Source organism: Schistocerca cancellata, chromosome 1, assembly GCF_023864275.1.
Source record: "Schistocerca cancellata isolate TAMUIC-IGC-003103 chromosome 1, iqSchCanc2.1, whole genome shotgun sequence".
NCBI lineage: Eukaryota > Metazoa > Arthropoda > Insecta > Orthoptera > Acrididae > Schistocerca > Schistocerca cancellata.
In genome coordinates this window covers 600,787,360-600,813,129 of record NC_064626.1, presented here as the reverse complement: position 1 = coordinate 600,813,129, position 25,770 = coordinate 600,787,360, and the positions used below count along the sequence as shown (strand labels likewise).

The window sequence follows — 25,770 nt, the reverse complement described above, 5'->3', positions numbered from 1 at the left end:
TTCCTATTTTTCAGAATGGACCATAAATTAGAACAGCGTTGGATGAAGTGTATTAGTCTAAGAGGAGACTATGTCGAAAAATAAAAAAAGGTTTACCCCGAACACATAAGCAGTTTTTATTTTTGCATGGACTTTTCAAACGCCACTCGTAGATTCCTTCCTTCATTCATAGAGGTGATGCTAAGCATAGTTAGGCAAGCAGCGCATATTGTATTTTAAATAGATGCCGATGCTTTCCACCTGCTCCATAAATAAATAACAAGCTTCCATGAACAATATGAAAGGAATTATGTATAATGTTTCTTATGTAAAGATTTATGATACCCAAAAATAGGGATGTATAAATGTATATAAGGATGATTGATGTAACTGAGGTTACACATGTTTATTCTATAATATGAATGTAAATGAATCTATTATTTACAAACTAAACTGATATGACTGTTTATGAAAATAATCAAAGCTAATGTAGTATTTTTAACTATTCCCGGAAATGAAACTCAGTATGAAGTAAGTGTTAGTGGAATGTTGGCAATAATATGTAATATATATGAATGTATTAAAATTGTAACTATGTAAATAATGATTTGTTTAAATAGTAACAGCATACGAAACCAGACACTTTATGCAAAATAAGGATTAATAGAGTTGGATGGCAGCTAGGCAAGGAACCTGAGTAAAAGTGATTTTTTTTTTGTTTTCAAAAATATGCATGTGCAAACCTACAAAATTTTTTACTAAACTGCACTCAACTCTGAATAAATAGAGAAGTGTTTTATAAGGAACTTACCTTACTGGCGAGTGCTGATAGGCGGATTTTCTCACTGCTGAATAAACACGTTACAACACATAAACAATGGGTCCTGGGCCATAAAATTGGAGATCTTCTGTCAAAGCATCGAAATTACCACAAGCAGACACACTGTTTTCAAGAAATAAACAAATATTTCTGGAGGAATCCACTGTGCAACATACGACGACTTTGCTGTTTCACTCCATGTGAAATGGACATGCACGAGTTAAAAGTATTCAGTGAGTATGCAACCATTAAAGTCCCAGGGCCAGGCCACCAACTACTTGCCATGGGTGCAATAATGAAAGAGACATGACTAAGCCAAGTGTTGTTGAATATGCATAGTATTTGATATTTGTACCCTTTTTTATAACATGTTTTCCTTTTAATACCTGTATTAGTATATGTAGATATAATAAGCAAAGCTGACAGATCTACTTAACATGACATAAGTCTATCTAAAAGCCCAAGAAATAAAGGGCTTTGACTCCCCCTCCCCCCACATCGGTAATAGATAGCAACCAATTAATCATATGATGCTACGTAACACTGTACACCTCTATACATTGTCAGTGTACAATGGAAGGCAACTGTGTAATACCTAAACAACTAGATCCCATTATCATATCTTTTTATTTTTTCTCCTTATTAATTTGTATGAACGTTTTCTTTTCCTTGTTAGTAATACGAAATCTGTACATTGCCGCAGAAGATGGCAAAGATAGGCTTTTAAAATTAACTTTGTAACAGAAGAGTGATGTCCAGAGAATATTCAATTTTTTAACAACTTTTGTTTCAATCTCACTTCAGAGTACTTATGTTTAAGATCTCTCTGAGTAGGACATGTAATTTTTACTCATGCATCAACAATGTGTGTAGTAAATGCTATGTGTGTATAAAAACGCAAGAAAAAAAAATATATATTACAAATCATTATAGCCGCAAAATATTTTTATTTATTAAGCCAAAATATTCCAAGATTCGTTCATAAGCATGACTTTTGCCTTCCTGCAGTCATAGGAAGAGGCAATAAGTTCTTCCACCCAGCAAGACATCTTAAAATATATACATGCTAATTATCAAGATTTAGTGGATAGACTGCATGATGATATCAGTGCAATCTAATAGTGACTTTGTGACGGTTTGTCTTCTTTCTTTATTTCTTAGTTGATTTCCTCAGTGTCGACGTACTGGCTGAAAAAATAGGGGTAGACGTGCAGTACTGCCTACTGTAAAAGATGAAGCCGACAGGTGCACATTTGTGTTACACAGTTGTTTTCTTTCACTTTTCACAATAATATGGCCTGTACACCATTACTTAACTTTCAATAAGCCTCATTAATAGGTAGCAGGCGAACATCCACATACTGCTACAGTAGTTTATTGTTGAACATTTATGAACAGTAAAAACCTAACCACAAAGTTCACAATTCTTGAAGAATAGGAAGGTAAGTATGGAGCAGACACTATCATTGTTTTAACACACGGCCTATTGGTGTAACACTTATTATTTCACTGTTAAGTTGATGCATTGTTGTTGTTCTAACCAACACAGGTTCCTCATTTGAAACTCGGCTATGGACTGACTGACCCGGGATAAAAAATCGGGCCCTTATATATTCTCACAATAATAGGTGCTGAAACTACACATTGTTCAGAGTTATATTTACAGAAATAACAACTAAAACTTAACTCATTAAATTAACTGAATACATCGAAAAATTCTGTCTTTTTAACAGTTTCTTCTACTACAAGAGTTAGGCTGAATTATTTGTTTAAATCATGAAATTAACACATATCATTATGCAAACAATACTGTTGACAAAACTGTTAATTACTTTGGAATTGATTAAGGGCTGGCTTTGCCAATATGTTTTCGAATACAGCCAAATAAATCCTTTAAGAATACTATTAGTTGTTCCTCCAAATGTTTATACTTAGTACATAATTCAAATTTGTTTGTGTGTCAACAATAGAATTCAATTTACGAAATAATTTCTGATTTCACCCTATAACAAAAGATACTAACTAGGAATAGTCGGAAAAAGTTAGAAAATAAATTACATATATAAAATTAAGCACTAATTAGATCTGGTGTTATATTTTTTAAAACTGAGGGCCAACCTTTCTTTCATGAAAATGCAGATTACACTCATGTATGTTAATGGTAATTAGGTAAAACTGAAAAAACAAATTTAAGGTGGCAGATGGCAAAACAAGAGGGAAAGTAAAATTATCTCCGCTTGCTTCGTCACAACTTCTATTAAATATATATCTGTAATAATCAAACAATTGACTTTTTGTTAAGTACCAAGTTTGCTGCAAAATCAGACATTCTAAAAGTCTCCACGGACAGAGTAGGAAAAATTATCCTGTATACACTATTCATTTTTGTGACTGTAGTATTTGTACGTTGCCTTGTATTTTTCTTACACTACATGGCACCAATTTAGTTTCGTAAGAATCCATGCTGTAATTCTAGTACTGCAAGTAGTAATTATCTCCCATTACACAAATTTCATGCTGATTCGTACTCTGTGTTAGCTATTGGGCTGCCTCCCAGCATGGCTATTCCAAAACTGACCAACAATCTAACACAAACCACAAATCACAGTTGGTGGATGTCCAGGGCACTGTGTCCTATGTGAATAACATCCTGTGACCTGTGGCCATACTCTTTCTGTACAGCACCCCAGACACCATTTATCAGCAAGGCAATGTACAACTACATGCTGCTGCATGAACCCATGCCTTTGGTGTCACAGGATGTCAGCCTTTTGCCCTGGTCTGGCAGATCACCAGACATGTCGCCAATCGAAAATGTGTGGGACATGGTGAAATGATGGGTGCACCGCTGCGACCAATGCCAACCACCACAGATGAACATTGGAACCATGTGAATGAAGCATGGATGGCCATACCACAGGACGCCATTTGCACCTCATACACATCGATACTATCACGCATGGAACTAGTTATCAGGGCCCATGGTGGGACCCTGTGTCTACCAGGAACAGAAAACATGCTGAACCAAGGTGACTGAAATGTTAATCATTTCTATAGAACATAAACGTCCTGTAATTACGAACAGCCGGTCTCTAGTAGTTCAAGGTGGTGTCCCCCCCCCCCCCCCCCCCCCCCCCCGAACATGACTACCAGCCCAAGCTACCACAAATGGCAGTCATGTGTGTGTGTGCGCTTGCATGTGTGATTGAATGTGTGTATTTCATTTTCTGAAGGAGGCTTTGGGTAAAGGCTAAATTGCAAATGTATTTTCATTATACATAACTGCAACTCAACGTGTTGTCTGTACGGTGAGTAGCAATCTCTCTTTTTCCTTCTACTGTGAATAAATGGGTGATGCACTGAAACCGAGGTGAAATGGTTCTAGGAAAAATGAAGAGAAATCAAAAGAAATGGTTGTCAAAAGAATTAATTCAGCAGATTCTACAGTTAAAACAATCTATGGCAACGTTAAAAGCAAGGGTGTCAACAACAGGAGGAAGATTTGTCTGAAAATGTAATTGAGGAAGAAAGGGGACCCAATATGGAAGATGCAGGGTGATCTAGCAATAGAAACAGAATTTAGCAGAGTTTTGGAAGACCTGTGATCAAATATGGCAGAAGGGGTTCGGGGTTCCTTCAGAATTTTGGAAGTGATGTGGGGCAGTGGCAATCAAGCAACTATTCAAGTTGGTATACAGACTCTATGAGTATGGAGACATACCACCAGATTTTCATAAAAATATCATTCACACAACCCCAAAGACAGCAGGCAGTGAAGTGCAAGAACTGTTGCACAATCACATTAACAGGTGAAAAATAGGAGTAAGCCATAGGGAAAGACAGATAATATACAATATGTACAAGAACTGAGAGGGATCAGTAAGACTGGAAGACCAAGAACAAAGTGCTCGGTGCAAAAGGGTGGAAGAAATGGATGTAGTCTATCACCCCTATTGTTGCCTGCGCAGTCTACCATGCTGCCTTCTGAGCGGGAAGGTGTAGTTGTCCCTGGCACGAATCTGCCTGGCAGATTAGTGTCGAGGTCCGGCGTGCTTTCCAGCTTTTGGAATGTTTTTAAGGCAGTTTTCCATCTCCCTCAGCAAATGCGGGCTGGTTCCCCTTATTCCGCCTTAGTTACACTATGTTGCTGATTGCTGCGCAAACACTGTCTCCACATATGCGCACACCATACTTACTCTACCGTAGTTGATTTTATACAGCGAAGAAACAATGACAGTGGTATATGGGCCTGTCAAATGGAAACAAGACAGGTAGAAAAAAAAGTTAACTGTTACTTATTTCTAAAGTAATCACCATAGACATTTATCCCACTGTGAGACAAGATGGTCAATGCCTTCATACAAAAATGTTTTCTGTTGTCTACGGAACCATGACTGTACTCTGGCACCCACCTCTTCATCCGAAGCAAATCAATATATACGGATAGCTTTTTTCAGGTCTCCAAAATGTGGAAATCGCATGGGGAGAGATTGGCTTCACAGTGAAACTTCTGTAGTGTATTTAAAACCATCTTGGCAATAAGTGGGCCAGCCCCCACCCCTCCATATGGTCCTGATCTCTCCCCATGTGATTCCATATGTTTGGAGCCCTGAAGAAAGACATTTGTGGCTGGTTATTTGCTTTGGATGAAGAGGTGCATGCTGGAGTGAAATCATGCTTTCTTAGGCAACTGCACATTTTTCTATGAAGTCACTGACTGTCTTGTCTCACAGTGAGATGTATTAATGGTTATGGTGATTTATTTTCAAATAAGGAACAGTTTGGTTACCTTTTTTCCCTCTGTCTTGTTTCCATTTCATTGCCACTTAGACACGAAAGTTTCAAGATCAGGATTAAAATTCTGAGGGAAAGGATATCAATGATAAGATTCACTGACAACTTTGCTATCTTCAGCGATAGTGAAGGAGAATTACACAGTGTGATTAATGGGATGGACAGTCTATTGAGTACACACTACAGATTGAGAAAAACAGAAAGAAATACGAAAGTAATGAGAAGTAGCAAAAATGAGATTAGTGATACACTTAACATCAAAAAGTAGACAATGTTAAGGCATTCTGCTAAATTGAAAGCAAAATAACACATCAGATGAAGCAAACAGATTAGCAGGGGCAAAGGGGACATTGCTGGCCAAGACAAATCTGTTAGTATTGAACACTGGCCTTAATCTGAGGAAGGAATTTCTGAGAATATATGTTTGGAGCACAAAATTGTATGGTAATGACTCATGGATGTAGTGGTGCAGCAGAAAGATGATGAAGATTAGGTGGACTGTTAAGGAATGAGGAGATTCTCCACAGAACAGACAAAGATAGGGACATATGGAAAACACTGACAAGAAGAAGGGACAGGATGAAGTAGATGCATTAAAATATCAGGGAATAACTTCCATGGTGCTACAGAGAGCTGTAGGATGTGAAAACCATATACGATGATTGAAATACATCCAACATAGAACTGAGGACACTGGATGCGATGGGTGGAAAATTATGGTGCCCCCCCCCCCCCCCCCCCCTGTGTGTGTGTGTGTGTGTGTGTGTGTGTGTGTGTGTGTGTGTGTACGCACGCACTGAATGGATAGTGAGCATGCAACTTCACCACAGAATAAGACCAGATGAAGACTTTTTGTAGTTTGTAACTCTTCCTGACTTAGGTAAAAGTGTGTAATTATAGACTGGTTGGAGAACACCAACTCACAGAATCATTTGCTATCTCGTGTGATATCACATTTATAAATGATATGTCTGTTCTGCTGAAATATGTCATTTCAATAGAGCTTAAAAGAAAATTTATACAGTGAAACTTAGGTCCACCATAATTTGGCTCTTGATGTAATCTTCTTGCATAGGATTGCAGAGTTCCAAAGTCAACTCAATTAGTAAAGGAAAGTTATCTCAAGTATGAAATATTGGGTTATTAAACTGATCATAGATTGTATTCATATTTTGAGAAGGAGTATAGTACTGAAACAGCTATTTATAATTTCAGTGATGAAACATTAATTTTTTTATGGATAGAATATCACCAGTTGAGACCTTCAGCAAATTATCTGTAGCACTCCAATGTGTACATCACAGCACTGTATAATGGGAGTCAATATTTGTTGCTAAAAAATTCAGAGAGAGAGAGAGAGAGAGAGAGAGAGAGAGAGAGAGAGAGAATATTAATAAGAAGATGGTATATTGCTCTTCAGCACCAGTCTAATTAAGTTCCTTCAGTGAGCTGTCAAACTCACTCTCTCTCTCTCTCTCTCTCTCTCTGTACATTATTTTGGGAATATATGGTTTAGTGCATGCAATATTAGTTCTCATACATTTTGTTTGAATCAAGAGGCAGATAATATGTATACAGTCATCAAGTAGTACATCAGGTTTTTGTGTACCTGATTTTTCCACAAATGTGGTTGGCTTCGCAATGTAGGAAAAGAAATCTGCATCCTACATCCAGCATGATTAGAAAAGCAAAATCTTCAATTAATGTAGTATACTGTTAAAAAGTTATCAGTTTTGGGGGATAGTGTTTCTTAATGAAGAAAAAGTTGTTTCTTCTCTCTATACTTCAGCAATTCAAGAACATAAATAACTAAATTCTTTGTATATACTTCAGGAACTCTAGGACATAAATAACTAATCAAATATATACACTACTGGTCATTAAAATTGCTACACCACGAAGATGACGTGCTACAGATGCGAAATTTAACCGATAGGAAGAAGATGCTGAAATAGTTTTTCAGAGCATTCACACATAGTTGGCGCCGGTGGCGACACCTACAACGTGCTGACATGAGGGAAGTTTCCAACTGATTTCTCATACACAAACAGCAGTTGACCGGCGTTGCATGGTGAAACGTTGTTGTGATGCCTCGTGTAAGGAGGAGAAATGTGTACCATCACGTTTCCAACTTTGATAAAGGTTGGATTGTACACTATCGCGATTGCGGTTTATCGTATCGCGACACTGCTGCTCGCGTTGGTCGAGATCCAATGACTGTTAGCAGAGTATGGAATCGGTGAGTTCAGGTGGGTAATACGGAACGCCGTGCTGGATCCCAATGGCCTCATATCACTAGCAGTCGAGATGACAGGCATCTTAATCGCATGGCTGTAACGGATCGTGCAGCCATGTCTCGATCCCTGAGTCAACAGATGGGGACGTTTGCGAGACCACAAGCATCTGCACGAACAGTTCGACGACGTTTGCAGCGGCATGGACTATCAGCTCGGAGACCATGGCTGCGGTTACCCTTGACGCTGCATCACAGACAGGAGTGCCTGCGATGGTGTACTCAATGACCAACATAGGTGCACGAATGGCAAAACGTCATTTTTTCGGATGAATCCAGGTTCTGTTTACAGCATCATGATGGTCGCATCCATGTTTGGTGACATCATGGTGAACACACATTGGAAGCATGTATTCGTCATCGCCATACTGGCGTATCACCCGGCATGATGGTATGGGGTGCCATTGCTTACACGTCGCGGTCACCTCTTGTTCGCATTGATGGCACTTTGAACAGTGGACGTTACATTTCAGATGTGTTACGACCCATGGCTCTACCCTTCATTCGATCCCTGCGAAACCCTACATTTCCGCAGGATAATGCACGACCGCATTTTGCAGGTCCTGTATGGGCCTTTCTGGATACAGAAAATGTTTGACTGCTACCCTGGCCAGCACAGTCTCCAGATCTCTCACCAATTGAAAACGTCTTGTCAATGGTGGCCGAGCAACTGGCTCATCACAATATGCCAGTCACTACTCTTGATGAACTGTGGTATCGTGTTGAAGCTGCATGGGCAGCTGTACCTGTACACGCCATCCAAGCTCTGTTTGACTCAATGCCCAGGCCCATCAAGGCCATTATTATGGCCAGAGGTGGTTGTTCTGGGTACTGATTTCTCAGGATCTATGCACCCAAATTGCGTGAAAATGTAATCACATGTCACTTCTAGTACAATATATTTGTCCAATGAATACCCATTTATCATCTGCATTTCTTCTTGGTGTAGTAATTTTAATGTCCAGTAGTGTACATAAGAGTCAGATAAGCACAAATTTGCTGCAGAACTAAAACACCTAGAAGAAGTGTCGTAAGGGAATTAATAATCATATTAACAAATCAAGCAGACATTGTGACAAATCGACAATGCAAGTGGAAGACTTCAGGACCAAGAAAGAACAATAACTTTCAAAAAGACTGCTCTGTAATGTTAAGACTGTCTGCATCTCAAAACACCAGATGTAGGTCAGTTCCATAACAGTATGACATGTGTGGGGAAGAAGTGCAAGAAAAATCAGTGTCACATCTGATTGATTCAGCCAAGCAAATTAGCTGTCATTTAGACTGCCTGGAGTGTAACTGTGAAATAAGACATGAAAAGACCAGTATTGTGGTGCAGATTTTGTTTCTTGGGCAGTGTAATTAAGTAGTCTATCCAAATAAATATGACAGAAAGCTTTATAAACAATGATGGAGGTTCAAATATAGCAACATTTTGAACCTACAGTGTCTGATCAAAAGTATACAGACACTCCTATGAAATGTGGAATTGACCACCAGATGTTACATGAGGCAGACTTGACAGGCAGTGAGATGTGTTGTCAGTAAAGAAACAGTAACAGCAGAATGGTTTGGTCAGAAGAGCTCAGTGTCTCATTGGAGGTCATGTGAACAACAAATCCATCATGATCCACAAGAGTAACACTCCAATTCAGGGGCACTTCAACTCCCCCTAAAGCTGTGAAGAGGACTGTTGGTGATGTGAATGTGAAGATACAATCACAGCTAAACCAAAATAAGGCATACTCACGTACTGAGAGGCAAGGATTGTCAAACACTACGAAGAATGTTTGTAAGAAATTGCAGGAAATGATCAGAAGGAATAGTTCGTGAGTTCCAAAGTGCACCAGCAGTCCAGCCAGCACAATGTCTGTGTATAGGGAGTTGAAAATATTGGGTTTCAACAGTGAAGCAGCTCCTTGTAAGCCACATGTTTCTGTAGTCAGTGCTGACACTTGAGGTGATGTAACGAGTTATGCTGTTGGATAGTGGATGGCTGGACACAACTGTTCAGAGAGACGAATCATGCTATACCCTCAGCAATCCAATGAAAAGGTTTTGATGTGGCAAATGCTTGGAGAGAATTTTGCCTGCCTCACACGTAGTGCAAACAGTGAAGTGGTGTTACGGTGTAGAAGCATTTTCCATGGTTAGAGCATGGTACCCTTATTGCACTTAACAAAACACTAAATACAGAAGGATGTGAACACATTTATCAGCATTCTCTACTGCATACACTGGAGGAACAGTTCAGAGATGACATTCACTTATAGCAGCATGGCCCCCTGTCATAAAGCAGCATCTCTGGAGCAATAGTTTGTGGACAATAACATTCTTGAAATGGACTGGCTTGCCCAGAATACTGATTCTGGTGTAACAGAGGGTACCCATAACTTACACTGCCCTTTAGGGATGCTATTTCATATCAAGTGCAATTATGCAAACAGTGGGGGGGGGGGGGGGGGGGGGGGGGGCAAGTAGCTGGTCCCCTCCAATTCTATTATTTATATACACATTTTGTTGACTCCCTGGAGCCCTACAGTTTATTGGGTTGACTATGAACTTCACTATTTCCCACCATCATTGTTCAAGATGGTGAACTCACGGGGTTCAGTATAGCTTGCCATAAATGATCAGTATGTGGGTGTATACAGACCACCACTACCTGTAGTGCAAACAGCAAGTTACAACAGTAGAAAAAACGACGTCAGCACTCCATACAGGTAACCTGCCATAAAAGAAAACTAATATATATATTCACAGAATAAAAGAAAAACAAAATTAACTCATGTTTCTATTAACATGGAAATAGACTGTTTCCTTATAAATGTTCTTATGTAATATTTTATCATCAGAGTTCCCTTTACACCATCAGGACTGTTGAACATACCATACAAGATGTCTTGAATTGGTGAGAAAGGAACGACTTCCCTAATTCAGACTATTTCAACACTGCCTCATGAGTGCAAGCATGGCTAATACAAGTTACCTGCTGGACAGTACTATGGCACATGTTCTGTGAATGCCTGAACCACCCTGTACCCTTGCCTGCAATTGCTTGGACAGGGAACCACAACTGTGTAGCTTGTTGTAAAAATTAATTGTATTTTCTATATGCACTTCAGCTCTCTACGTTATCTAGTATTAGTTTCTGCAGTGTCACCATGGCACTCTAGTTTTGAAATCTTCTCCAATCGTCACATCTTATGCTGTGTCATAAATGTCACACACATCTTATCCTCTTATTCTGGCCTAGTCAAAATGAAGGACAATCACTCATCAGTAGGGAGTTAGTGTAAATTAGATAGTTCTTGAAAAAGTTGACATCATAAATTCTTTACCATAATCACTTGCCACCTTATTACTGTTGACTGATGTTTTCTTGTATGAATGGCATAATACTACACCCTAAAAAGATGATGATGATGACGATAACGATAATAATAATAATAATAATAATAATTATTATTATTATAAACAGTCTCTATGGATAAATAAAAATTATTTAAATTTATTCTTAGCACATTTATGCACAGAGAAAAGTAAAATCAGGATTTGTTTTAAGTCATATATTTAAGAAGAGATGACGAATGTTCAAAGACTTTGAACACACATTTAAAAATGCAAACTTTTCAGCTGTAGAACAGTCACATCAAATGTACATTTGATTTAGTTCACATCTTAAACTATAGATACACAGTAGCACAGCAGTTGCAGAAAGTGATCTCTCTCTCTCTTACGATGATTATCCCATTTGTCTCATATATTTATATTTTACATGCATTAGTCTCATCACTCCCTGTAATAAAAAAAAAGAAAAAAAGGATTACATTCACACAGTCAAAATATTTGATTGAGATGGACTAAAAATGAAGCAAAGTATGAAAAATAGTATTACATGCTTGACACTGTATTTATGACAGAAGTTCAGACTAAAAGACACCCCCCCTCCTCCCCCGCACACACACGACAGTATATACCACATAATGCGCAAAATCATTTCAGATGGTATGCACAGCTACAATCACTACATCACCGTAGCAAAATTAAGCATAACTGTGAAATGACGAAAGTAAGTAGAAAAATGGTGAGCAGTCACTGTAAAAAAGGAACACTCCCTGTTTGCAATGAAATCAGTGCATTTGGCTTGCAATATCTTAGCTGTATGTGTATAGTCATTATGAACTGGGTGTCACGTCTCCATAAGGTTTCAGACACAGTGCCACACAGACACAATCTGGACCCTGATTTACAGTTTTGTATATTTTGAAGCAGTAGACATAGACAGTCTTCATACTGATATACTGAATATGACACAAATATATGATCTATTAACAAGACAGGAACATACAACGTAAGATGCCTTTAGTAAGTCATAAAAACAAAAACACTGCCTTAAAGTAATATAATTATGTATTTTTTCCTGCAACCAGTCGTTGCTACAGTTTGGTGTACCTTCTCCCCCATCCCTCAGACCTCATGGTTGATCATCCTGTTTACTTATTCATTGAAATAAACAAGACTTTACAAAGAAATAAAAGATTGCATTTCAGAAATTCTGTTTTATATGATACACTTCAAATCATAAAAAACATAGCCCAAAGTCACACTGCCATCCTCCTTCACTGTTTCTCTGACAACCTACGCAAAGCCATAACAAGTGAAAGTACAACATCTCTTTAATAGGGAGACAGACGTTTTCTTATTCTTCTCCATCCTGATTAAACACCCTATCTTCCCATTTCTTTCTGCCTTTCCACCAATTTTTGCTTGTCACGAAACTCCACACTGGCTGCCATACCCTTGTTATGCCAATGACCATTGGACCGATTTTTAGCATTAGCTTCATGCTTGCAATAAAATTGTCTTGAGAGTGTATGACAGCCTAAAGAGTCGCAGTTTCCAGATGAAATCAAACAATGGAAAATCCAGGATGGAATAATAATAATATTATGAAAAGAATAGATTCTTACTCACCATATAGAAGAGATGAGAGACTCAGACAGGCACTATAAAAGGACTGCTATACATTTAAGCTTTTGGCCGGAAACTCTTCTCCGTAAGTAGAAAAGACGCACACATTCATGTAAGCACAAGTCACACACACATGGTTACTCTCTCTGGCCACTGAGCCTGGCCTCAGTGGCCAGATGGAGCAGGCATGTGTGTGAGAGTTGTGTTCGTATGAATGTGTGTGTGTCTTTTCTACTTGAGAAGAAGGCCTTTTGGCCAAAAGCTTAAATGTATAACAGTTTTTTCATAGTTCCTGTCTGCGACTCAGCATCTTCTCTATATGGTGAGTAGCAATCTATCCTTTTCATAATATCATCATAGTTCGCAGATGAACTATTTTTTGGCCACCCAGAGCACTGCAGTGGCATATCCATTTATTGTGAAGCCAACAAAATTGAGATTTGAGCATAAACAAGTGGAATAATGCATTCTTCATAGAAGAATTCCTCCTTAGTTTGCAGAATTACTCACATCACTGATTCAACAGGAACACCACGAAAGAGACTAGTTTGGTGACATTGGTGGTGTCCTGGTTTTGGCATGCATCATGCTATATGGACATGAGGAGCTTCACTCCCAAGTTGGCAGTTGGGGAAGTACTGTTAATGCCAAGAGATACAGAGAAATGAGATGCAACATTTTGAAGACCATAAAGCCTGTCTGTGTCAAATTGTTTGGTGTGTATCTTCCATTACACAATTTCTTTCTAACTAAAAGTTTGGGCACTGGAGCATGCCAATTGATTTTTAGTGAGCATTACTGTGTTCTGTAACCCGATGAATATCTTGCTCAGGATAAAGGCTTTCATTTCTGGATTACGCTCAAAATTTGCGCGTAAGTATATTTCTGATAGCATATCATTCACTTTTCGCTCTTTTCAAAATTAGCAAAGAAACAATGAGCAATACACAACTCAAAGCATTCAGTAAAGGCCTCCATGCAATTGCATGCTGAGGTTGGCAGTATTGCACATGAGATAATTCAGGGCTGACCACTATTGGTGTTTGATACAGTTCAAAACAACCACCACTTAAAATTGTTATGGAAGTGTCTGCATCATACCAACTTTTGAAATTTAGCCAGCAGACAAATGTGCATATATCTTTGTTCCAAGATGCTAGGTCTCCCAGCCGAGTCCAACATTGCATTTCTCTATGTGTATCTAATACAGACCATTCTATTGCCCACAACTGACATGGCAGCTGAACACCAAGTACATTGATATGTCATTTCTTTTATGCACTTTTAATTTAGCAATCACATTCATATATTAGTTTTCCAAATTGTGTTTCGCCAGATGATGTGCAAAATCAGGAATTGAAAATTGGTTACTTTTTTGGAATTTATATGTGGAAAATAAAGATTTCAAACTATATCTGATAAAATAGTTCATCTAGATACAAATCACTATGAAATAGTGTCTACTAGGCAATTTTGCATTACTGCAATCTGAGGCAGAATTCACATCTATAGGCACATTTATTGCAAGACACAAATTTTTCAGGTCCTTAGCTATATACATTATTATAAGCCACATTTGACATCTTCTTTTCTAATGTTCCTGTAGCCATAAACAGAATGATAGTCATGAAGGCTGACTATCAACCACAAAAATGTTGTTCAGTTTTTTATGCATAACCTTGAATGTAATTTGTTGATCTGTAGACCACAGGTGTCCCAAATTCCGTTCTAAATCAGGTGGTTAAGCTCCCCACCGTTACACTGGGCAAACAGGTGTCCTTTTGTGGAAAAGCATATTTGGTTTGGAGCATATATGACTTCTGGATCCGCCATTCAGCACACAGCTTTGATATCAGTTCAGTACGGTTTCATGATCTGGATCAATTATGATTCAACTTTTCAGGATTGTCTGTGTGAACAAGTACGCCACTCATGCTACAAGTACGCCACTCATGCTACAAAGCAGCTGCGCTTACAAAATGCTATTTTAAAGGAGTCAGGATGAGAGAGAGAGAGAGAGAGAGAGAGAGAGAGAGAGAGAGAGAGAGAGAGAGAGAGAGAGAGAGAGGGTGGGGTGGGGTGGGGGAGGAGGATTGCTTCAACCTGTGTCACTGGAGAAGTTTGTTAGTCATAACTTGTAAAGAGTGGGAGGCTAACGTTTCTCAAAATCTGATACTGTAGATGCTTATTCGGGATGAATCCCAAAAAATTTACACATCCTGTTCAGTCCATGAAAATACAAAATATTTTGGTAACATCTGTAACGATGGATGAAACTAACAAATGACTAGCTAACAGCCAGAGAGAAAATTCACAGTGGTGCAATTTGAAGGAAGTGCAACATTTTTTGGTAAAAAGTGTATTACTATTACAAGTTCACACCAAATACTTAGCAGGCTTCTTGCTCTTAAGCAACAGAAAAAGAAAGGTATAATGTTCCTTGGACATGATATTGCAAAACAATGCTCTTGATACTAAAGGTCAGATTCAAATCAATAAGAACCACATACAAAGAGAATGTTTGGTGCTGGTGACAGACACATTACTGTGTGGCATGGGAACTAATTGCCTCTTAAGATTCCCAATGGATTTGAATGGCCCATCACATATAAATCAAAAACACTAAATGCAGCTCGTGTAAAGTAAAAATTGAGAAAGAAGTCTTAGCAACTGTTAACAACATTTATAAGTTTCATCTTGTCACAGATCATCAACCATTATTAATTTCTTTTGAGTTACAGAAAACGTGGTCAAATGATAACAGATGTGGGTAATATCTTGAGTTCTTTTAATTATGACACACAGTTAGAACTGCTACCAAACATGAAAACACAGATGCTCTATCAAGGTCACCAACTGGACCTAACACAAAGATGTACTGTCAAGAAAAACTGTAATTCCACTTGGCCATTCATATATAAGAGATGTTACATGCAGTTCCTACAATGTGCCAACCACTCTGGCAGCTGCCACTGTGGAAAAAATCAACAGTCATACAGCAGTTATGGTCAGAATATCTACATCCACATAAGCAATGTTTCTGCTGGCAATAAGACATAACCAGGAATATGAAGTTTGAGGTTTTCCAATGAAACTGGACAGCAAATAATTGGAAGATCAGTTGAAATGAGGTTATAATATGAATTTCAACAAAAGTAAAACATGGGTAATGGAATGTAGGGGAACTAAATCAGATGTTTCCAAGAGAATAAGATTAAAAAATGAGACACCAAAAGTAGTAGACGAGTTTTGCTGCGAGGCAGAAAATTAACTGACAGTGGATGAAGCAGAAAGGGTAGTAAGGTGCAGGCTGGCAATTACAAGAAAAGTGTTTTCAAAAAAAAAAAAAAAGAAATTTTTTGACTTCAAATAAAAATGTAAGTGTTAACAAGTCTTTTGCAAAAATATCTATCCTGAGTGTAGCCTTATATACAGGGCCATTTTTTCCACAGTGTACAAACTCTAGGGATTGATCAACAAGAGGATACAGAACAAAAAAGGTCTAAAGAACTTTATGTCCAGAAATGTATGTTTCCATGCTACAGGCCATTTCTTTAGTCATGCATTGTTACAGAGAATGCAGTCTAATACCCGCTGTACCACGCAACCACAGTTACAGTATGCATGGTTTCCTGCTAGAGTGTGGTACTGTTCCTCATACATCATGCCCTTTCCTGCCATAGTAATTGTTAATTGTGTCTCCGATTCACTTCTCTTGTTGACTCATCTTGTAGTGGATGTGATACAGTGTTGTACACAATAGTTCCATATTCACATTGAGAGCTTGTCAACATGGTGTTTAGTTACAGAATGGCAAATGGCAACAGGCAGCAAGCAGCAAGGTTGTATAAGAAGACGTGTCTTCACCGACAACCACAGCTTTCAATTTTTGCAACAGTGTTTCACCATTTGCCTGAGACAGGGTCATTTCAGGAAGCAGGAAATCATGAAGGATGTACCCGAAACATTCAGACACCAGACTTGGAGGAAAATGTGATTAACACTGTGAAAGATGACCACCATGTCAGTACCAGGCAGTTGGCCCGCCAGTACAGGGTAAGGCAGACGACCGTGTGGAACATTCTCCATGACAATTGTTACTAGCCTTATTACTTACAGTGTGTGCAGGACTTACTAGAAACAGACTTTCCACATCGGGAGCAGTTTTGTCACATGTTTCTTCACCAGGCAACCATGATTCTGGGATTTTTGTCACCCATCCTATTCACAGATGAGCCCCCCCCCCCCCCCCCCTCCCCAAACTTTCGTAACATTCATATGTGGGATAGTATACAGAACCCACACGGTATGGTGACAGAAAATCATCAACATCGGTGCAGCCCGAACGTGGGGGCTGGGATAATGGGTGACCATATTTTGGGACCAGTCTTCCTTTCGCATCACCTAACAGGCCGGAATTATAAGCTTTTCTTGCATGTGACTTTGTGTATCCTGCTGGAAGAAATGCCACTGATAATTCAAAGGGTTACGTGGCTGCTACATGACTTTGCTCCAGAACACTTCACTGTCAATGTCCGGACACATCCTAATCGTGTCTTCCCTGTTGATAGATCAGATGAGGGGGTCCAGTTGCATGGCCTCCTCGCTCACTGGATATCAACCAGTGTGATTTCTTGTTACGGGGCCATAACAAAATATCATCTATGTAGAGCTGATTCCAGATGTGGAGACACTCTATCAGGATAGTCATGCTGCCTTTGACACTGTTTAGATGCAGCCTGGCTGATGTGAACGTGAGAGACAGAATATGCTAAGGCATGTACACGCATGCATCGAGAGACATGGAAACTATTTTCAGCACATGCTGTAACTGTGGCTGCATGGTACAGCGTGTATTTGACTGCAATTTCTGTAATAATGCACGATTGAATAAATGGTCTTTAGCACAGAAACTATGCATTTCTGAACATAAGTTTATTAGACCTTTTTTGTTCTGTATCCTCTATTCGATCTGTCCCTAGAGTACGTACGCAGTTAAAAAAAAAAAAAAAATCACCCTATAGAAGTGAAATGTGGATGATAAACAGTACAGACAAGAGAACAGAAGGTTTTGAGGTGTGGTGCTACAGAAGAGGACTGATGATTATATGGGTAGATTGAATAATAATAAATGAAAATATTACTGAATCAAATCAGAGACAAAAGAAATTTATAACACAAGGTAGCTGAAGGAAGGGATCCACTTGCTGCAGTTGAGGCTGTGTAAGAACATTCCAGACAGCTGCAGTGAGCTCAGCACAGCTGCTTCCCGTGTCTACCTCAACCAGTCATGTAATGTGATTTTGTAAATATCTCTATGGCAATGCCTCAGTGCTGCCACAGCTCTATTAGAAGACCACTGTTTCACATGCAGTTGTTTGTACGTTGCAGTTGAAAGCTGGCAACAACACTCGCACCCTTAAGGAAATCATCTGAAGCTGACTCGGCAATAGAACGTACATCCTGAGGCATGAGGGAATCAGTAATTTGGCAACAGAGGTGTGAGGGTAAAAATTATACAGGGAGACAAAGGTTTGACTACAGTAAGCAGTTTCAAATGGATGTAGGTTGCAGTAGTTATGCAGAAGTGAAGAGGCTTTACACACAGCACAGAATAGCGTGGAGAGCTGCATCAAAGCTGTGTTTGCACTGAAGACCACTACCACAACAGCAATAGCAATGCAATTTGTGTAACATCATTCAGTTGCAAGACAAATAAAATACAAAAATAAAATGGGCAACGATATAAAACATAATGTTCTTACCAAGTCTGCATATCAGCACTATAACCTTTCCTCGGCCCTTGCTTTCATACGGTTGATAAACGCTTGTCCCTTACTTTTACGGAAATTTTCATACGGGTCATTGAGGTTAATGCCCACTCCTTTATACATATCCACTCGATCTCGAACCTGGAATGAATGACATCCATTTATGCATTACAGCTGTGAAGTATAACAATTTCAGTTACTTCCACAATAATTTAGAAATATCAATACTTTCATTCTGGTTTTGAGGCCTAGAATTGACTTTATGAGAATATGTATTTTAAGGTGCTCTATTGACCTGTTGTTAGTGTTGCACTCGTCATTTACAATGCATGCGATTGACAAGTTTCCCTTATATTACAATGAGATAACTGTTCACTGTTTTGAAATGGCTAGGAAAACCCAACTAGTGTACATGCCAATACACAGAGATAACTGGCATTTCAAGGTGCAACCTCAAGACAAGCTATTACCTAGAATGAAATTTTCACTCTACAGCAGAGTGTGCGCTGATATGAAACTTCCTGGAGAGCTTCTGTGAAGTTTGGAAGGTAGGAGACGAGGTACTGGCGGTATTAAAGCTGTGGGGATGGGGCGTGAGTCGTGCTTGGGTAACTCAGTTGGTACAGAACTAGCCCGTGAAAGGCAAAGGTCCTGAGTTCGAGTTTCAGTCTAGCACACAGTTTTTATCTGCCAGGAAGTTTCAAGCTATTACCTGTTTGAAAAACATTGATTGATATCAAATGTTTAAACAAGTAGTTTGCCATTATTTAAATTCAAGTGGAAAATATTCGAAATTTTGTACTACATTACTAAAAGATATATTTTAATTCACCTTCTGGGGTGGCTCCACCTCAGAGTCTTCAACTAGAAGCCATGTCTGTGCAATATTAACAACTGTGTATGTCTAGCGGAGCTTCTTCACAGTAGTCCTCCTTATGTATCACCTGTGCATGATTATGTAAAAGTCCAAATAATAATGGCCAAAATTGTCTCACTTAGAATTCCAGGCACATTAATCAAGGTATCTGCAGGCTACTTCACACCTTTGGGGGCATAGATTTGTTTGACCTGTGAGATGATTGGCAATGCAGAATACTACAAGGCCTACCTCGAAGATCATTTCCTTATCCCAATATGGATACAATACATACTACTGATTTTGAAAAATCTCTAATACTAACTGTTAAATTAATGGAATGTGCAGATAATATATTGAATTGAACTTAACTTTATTTGATCCTGTAGGATTACATGGTGTAATGTGAATGTACATGTAACATAGGACATGTCAAAAATACAAAAACCTTCATTATCACATCCTTCCTAACCATTCTAACATGATTGATTATAATTAACAATACTTACAAATTTAATGTGAACAGTACTCATCAACACTGTAAAATTCATTTTCCACTGGGTAGTCTTTTAGGTTCTTTGAAAATTTAGTGTCGTGTACACTGTCACACAGTTTTTAGGCAAACTTCTTAGTAATTTGGTACCTCTGTAGTCAGGTCCTTTTTCCAGCACTGTCAGTCAGTGAGGTAAGCTTCATATGCCATTCTTCCTCTGTGTGTTGTGGGTGTGTGCACTAGCATTTGTAGTACACTCTACACTATCTTTTGTGACATATGGTATAGTTTTATATATGTACAAGCAGGAAAAAGTTAAGATACCTAGTCTTTTGAAGCTGTTTCTGAATGTTTCAGAAGTCTTTCTTCTTAATATGATTCTGATTCCCCCCCATTTTTTTTAAAAAAAGAAATGTGAGTGCCCTTTTTATTTCTTGTATGTTTGAATTTCTCCTCACTACCACTCCATGCCTTAGATACGGTTCAAAGAGTCCAGGGTATACTGTGCAGAGAAGCTGTTTGTTTTCATTCTGTGCCAGCTGCCTCATTATAAATATGATGGAGCTGAGTTTCTTACAGACAGAATTAATTTGTTGTTTCCCATTCAGCTAGTTACCCACGGTAATACCTAAGAAACTAGTGGATTCTACTTCTTCTAGTCTCATCCACCTCTCTATTGCTCAATAGTTACGTTTCTTCAGGATACCTACCATAAACTACAAACTACATTGCTGGCCATTAAAACTGCAGCACAAGAAAGGATTGAAAAATAACAAAATTTGACTTACTGTGCATATACAATGTAGCAGGAAGAATACCTGATTAAATCTATAGGTGATATGTGGCCTCAGGATATGATATTTAGTACACAGAGCAGCCACATCTGGCAGCAACAGTGGTTCTAACCTGTCTGGACACCGAGTTGAAGTGAGCTCAGATGACAGATACAGGTACGTCATTCCATGCTGCATGGCAGATACAGGTATGTCATTCCATGCTGCTTCAGTTCTATGCCCGCGTTCATCAACCATAGCAGCTCACAAATGGTGGCATGACTGTCTCTTGGCAACCCACAAACAGATGTTTTCGAGGTGAGAAATCTGGAGAATGTGCAGGTCAGGGCAACAGTCAAACACATACTGTATCAAGATACGTTAATACTGCATGCGGGTCGTATGTCTTCTTTTATCTCATTGAAAGATGACATCACGGGCACCTCAAAGGTAGGGCACTGCTACCAGCTTAAGAAGTTATAAATGTAACACCTGATGCCCAAATACCAGCTATGTGAACCAGAGGTGATTGTGTTGTGTATGGCAGGTGCTGGGCTATGATGGTGGTGGCTGCAGTACGCCACAGTTCTTTCTCTCCAGAGCCTCTACACATGGATATGTCTATCATGGCGTTGTACAGAAATCCTAACCTAGACTCATCAGAAAAGACAATGTGTCCAGAGTTGTTGACAGGCGCAGCACTGTTGGTGCGCCATTCTCAGCTGCTGTGCCACGGGAAGCCACTACAATGGTCACTATGCTGACAGCCCATGATATTTCAGATGCCTTCGCACTGTCTACGTGGATACTTATCTCATTGCAAAAAAATGTATTTCCTGACTCAAAGTACGTGACACAGCTCTATGATCCCACACAGCTGAATAAATTATATATGTATGTCCTCTTGGGTACTTAGTTGTGTGGGACCACTGAGATCCTAAATGGTGTCGTGTATGACCCTCTTGAATCCATCAGCAAAACATTCTGGTGGATGTTTCTCCTTCTTACATGAGGTGTAAGTGCTTATTCTCACAAACAAATGACATTTAAATGTTGTTTCTGAAAGAGAAATCCAAGGCATAATGTTTCCTTCAATTCAGAACATAGATGGTATTACTCTTACCTACTTTGTGTGTTTGTGATGCAATGCTAATCATTTGCATATCCAAGCATGTAGTACACTTCGTAGCAATTTGAATTTGTTGCATGCAGTCTTCATGGTGCTGTGATTATACTGGTCAGTGATGCAGGATGTGCCATTCTGGGAATGAGATGTCCCACTTCCGTACTCTCCACTGACTTATGAAGGATATCTTTGAGTTCAGGTAGTAAATAAGAGGACAATTACTCCACTTTTGGGGGGTGCTTTATGGTCTGTGCAGATCGGAGTTATACTGATCTTGCACTCTCAGTGATGTGGGCTCAAATGAGCATTTCTACCAGCTGGGTGAAGTCATCTGCTCTGTGGTGCTGCAGGTGTAGGACACAGGGAGAATGTGATCTCCATGTGTCAAAGAAATGCCCGCCAGTGAACAAATGATGTTGAAATAGCTTTGTACATATTGTTAGTGTCTTAATGGACTCCAATAAACATATGTATTCTTGTCCGACTAAAATATATGTAAATGTAGTCGATCTGCTCTCACCTAGAATTGTATATCATAGACAATACATTGAGTTTATACTATCTTGGTGTGTTATTACAATGGATATATCAAACAGCAGAAAGCTCTTTCAGCACCTTTCAATGCAAAAGGAGAAACAGTTCACTGAGAAGAGCTGATCCACTGTTAAAGGGGCACTGATTTGCAGGACTCTTTCAACATAAGAAATACTGTGACCGACAAACATTTTGCAAGTACTCTGAAAAATTAACCTACGAAAATTCCACGGATCGACTAATGAATTGTTTTACTTACCAACATCTGTCACAACATTAAGAAAAGTAGGAAGTAACACTTTATCAATAGTGTAGATCATGCTGTAATAGTGCCTTATGGTTAGAAATCTAAAGAAGTGCCGTTTTACTTGAAAATGTGTACACCACATTTCTCTGTAGGTGAAACTGGAGAAACCACACATCAGAAACCATGGCTGTCCACTTCCTGGGATTAATCTACAACTAATGATATTATCAGAAATTTTCATCAAGGCTTAGAACAAATGATGAATATTGCTCATACTTGGTGAGGTACCCATGCTGCAACAATACTCACCTTGCACTGATCACTTCTGCTTCTTCAGTTGTGTTATGGTGCCATGTTTTACTGCAGTGGTATCAAATTAGCGCTCACCAAATCAGACAGACTATAGTATTACTATATCTGCACTGGGGTGGTGCCTTCAACATCGACCAGTGCTCTGTCTTGGAAGCTGCAGAACTATGTCTTCATATATGGTGCCAACTCCTGACAGATAAATTTATGTTGCAAAGACTTCAAACTTTTGAACTTGCAGCTGGACAGAAATCAATAAACCTAAAGATGCTTCTTCACACCATCAATCATTTCTCTATTCCCACTGAATAGGAACCATTGCTCAATAGGACCACTTCCTTGATACATAGTCTGCTAGTTAAACATCACATCAAAATTCCTTTTCCTCAGCTAATAGTTTCATTCACAACTACCGTGCAAATGCAGTGGCCAAATTCAATCAAAATATTCAGTGACGGGTTAAAGATAACTGACTTCTCACATGCAAGCATTGTCCATTCATTAATCTTATGAACAAAATGCAGAGGATAGTTGAGTTATAATGTTATGGAATATCAGTGAACTTTTTCCTGGCTGCCACTAAATCAAGGCCTTCATTGAAATGAGTATGTGGCTTTCCTTAAAAACGAAGCAGGCACATATTTATCCTCCAACTCAATGGATCCCATCAAACCCGAAGTGAGGGCATGTAATGCAGGAAAAGAAGAATGTGCTTTACAATAGACTATACCTATGATTAGATTAGATATACTTTTTGTTTCAGATATCCATGGTATGGAGATTCTCTAGAATGTATGACACATCAGGTAAGAATAGATGATGAATAAGATAGTAATAGTAACAACAACAACAACAACAACAACTTCCACAAAATTTAAGTGAAATGCTCTTTATGGATGTTGGAATCCATCGTCAAGCAGAAAATCAGTGTACAACACTTACTTACATTGTTCGCATTACTGCACTAAATGTGAACAGAAGTCTATTTTACATAACATCTCATGTTATTTGATATTATTAATAATATGAGGGTAAGCTGAAAAGTAATGCACACATTTTTGCAGAACATGAGCTAAATGACCTTGAGAAATGTGCCAGGTGGCATATGGGAGGTAGGGTTTCCCCTCTAGATACAGCTGAAGCTTGAATGTGTTGCATTCATCCAGTTTATTTTCAGTAGCAGAAGTTCTAGTGCTATGCCAATGTGAGTTAAAACAGCGTGCTGTTAACAAATTTTTAACTGCTGAAAAACTCACTCCTTGTGAGACTCATAATTGTTTAAAGGCTGCTTATAGTGAAAATGCTATTGATTGGTCTACTGTAAATTGACGAGTGATAAAATTTCATGTTTGTGAGCCTGGAAAAGGCATGACTGGCAATGAAACACATAGCCAACATTCGACCACTGCCAGATAATAAGCATTACAAACTCTTTAACAACTTGGTTAAAAATAACCAGCGAATCACTCGAAAACGTAGTGTGAACCATATTTTAATATCCAATAAATCTGTTGGCTTCATTAGTGAACAATCTCCTCATGCAAGTAAGTTCAAAACACAACCATCCACAAAAAGAATTCTTTTGACTATGTTTTAGGATGCTCACAGAGTCAATGTGACTGATTATCTGGTACAAGAGGCAATAGTACATTCTTGTTGGTATATGGAGACTTGGAACCATGTCCAACACTGGGTTTATCATGTTACAGGCAGCCTGGTGCCAATAATCTTTCAATGTAATAATGCTCATCCACACCCCTTACATGGAACTGAAGAGGCTCTGTAAAACCTGAAGTTTGAACCAATTCCACACCTTCCTTACTCCCCCGATCTTGCACCTTGTGATTTTTTTTCCTTCTTCTACTCAAGAGACCCCAAAGGTAATCATTACACCTTGGGTGATGAAGAGAAGGCAGCTGTCAAGTCATGGATTCAAGTAAAGTCAGAAGCACTTTTCAGTGATGGAGTAGGGGGGCAGGGGGGGGGGGGGGGGGGACCCACTTCGTACACAATGGGAGAAATGTGTTAGTCTTGATGAAATTTGTTGTAAGGTCTTATAGGACCAAACTGATGAGGTCATCAGTCCCTAAGCCTACACCCTACTTAATCTAACTTAAACTAACTTACGCTAAGGACAACAGGGTGCCACACTCAGTATATCGCTGGACTCAATGGTAGCAACAAGGAAGCTCTGAAAAAGTATGAAGAACTGTACAATAAGTACCCCTTCTCAGAGGAAACGATCCAGGCAGGTGAGGTACTGATGTCTGGTATCTCCGAAGCGAGAAAGGCAAAGTGGTGTAACCTCCTACAAGAGACGGACATGAAGCACAGCAATAGGAAGGCATGGAAACTGGTCAAAAGTCTCAACAACGACCCAACAGAACCACAACCAACTTACAGTGAAGTTACACCTGATCAGATAGCTCAACAACTACTCACGAACGGAAAAACTAAAAGGAAGATCAGGAATGTCAAAATTAAAAGAAAATTGAACGAGCAGATTAGCTTCCTAGCTCACCCGTTCTTCATTCAGGAGCTACAAGATGCCATCAAAGATTTGAAAAACAATAAGGCCGCTGGCCTTGACGATCTGAGATCTGAGCAAATTAAACATTTTGGACCGGGAGTACAAGCATGGATCCTAGAGCTAATGAATAACTGTATAACAACAATGCAAATTCCTAAACTGTGGAGGAAAGCTCGGGTTATTGCGTTACTAAAACCAGGGAAAGACCCAGCTGAAGCCAAAAATTTCCGGCCTGTCTCACTGCTTTGTCATTTATTTAAAATGCTGGAGC

The 25,770-nt window shown here is 39.0% G+C and overlaps 1 protein-coding gene across 3 annotated transcripts in view; it reads right to left on the bottom strand.

Annotated features, from left to right (window-relative positions):
* Positions 1-11,440: 11,440 nt before the first annotated feature.
* Positions 11,441-25,770, bottom strand: part of LOC126182260 (calcium homeostasis endoplasmic reticulum protein) — a 306,481-nt gene continuing 292,151 nt past the window's right edge. For all 3 annotated transcript variants that reach the window (XM_049924835.1, XM_049924836.1, XM_049924837.1), the window contains 2 exons: positions 18,626-18,772; positions 11,441-11,685 (listed from right to left, as the gene is read on the bottom strand). In XM_049924835.1, the coding sequence (XP_049780792.1) occupies positions 18,644-18,772 (129 nt within the window). In that variant the 3' untranslated portion in view covers positions 11,441-11,685; positions 18,626-18,643. The remainder of the gene's footprint in view (positions 11,686-18,625; positions 18,773-25,770) is intronic.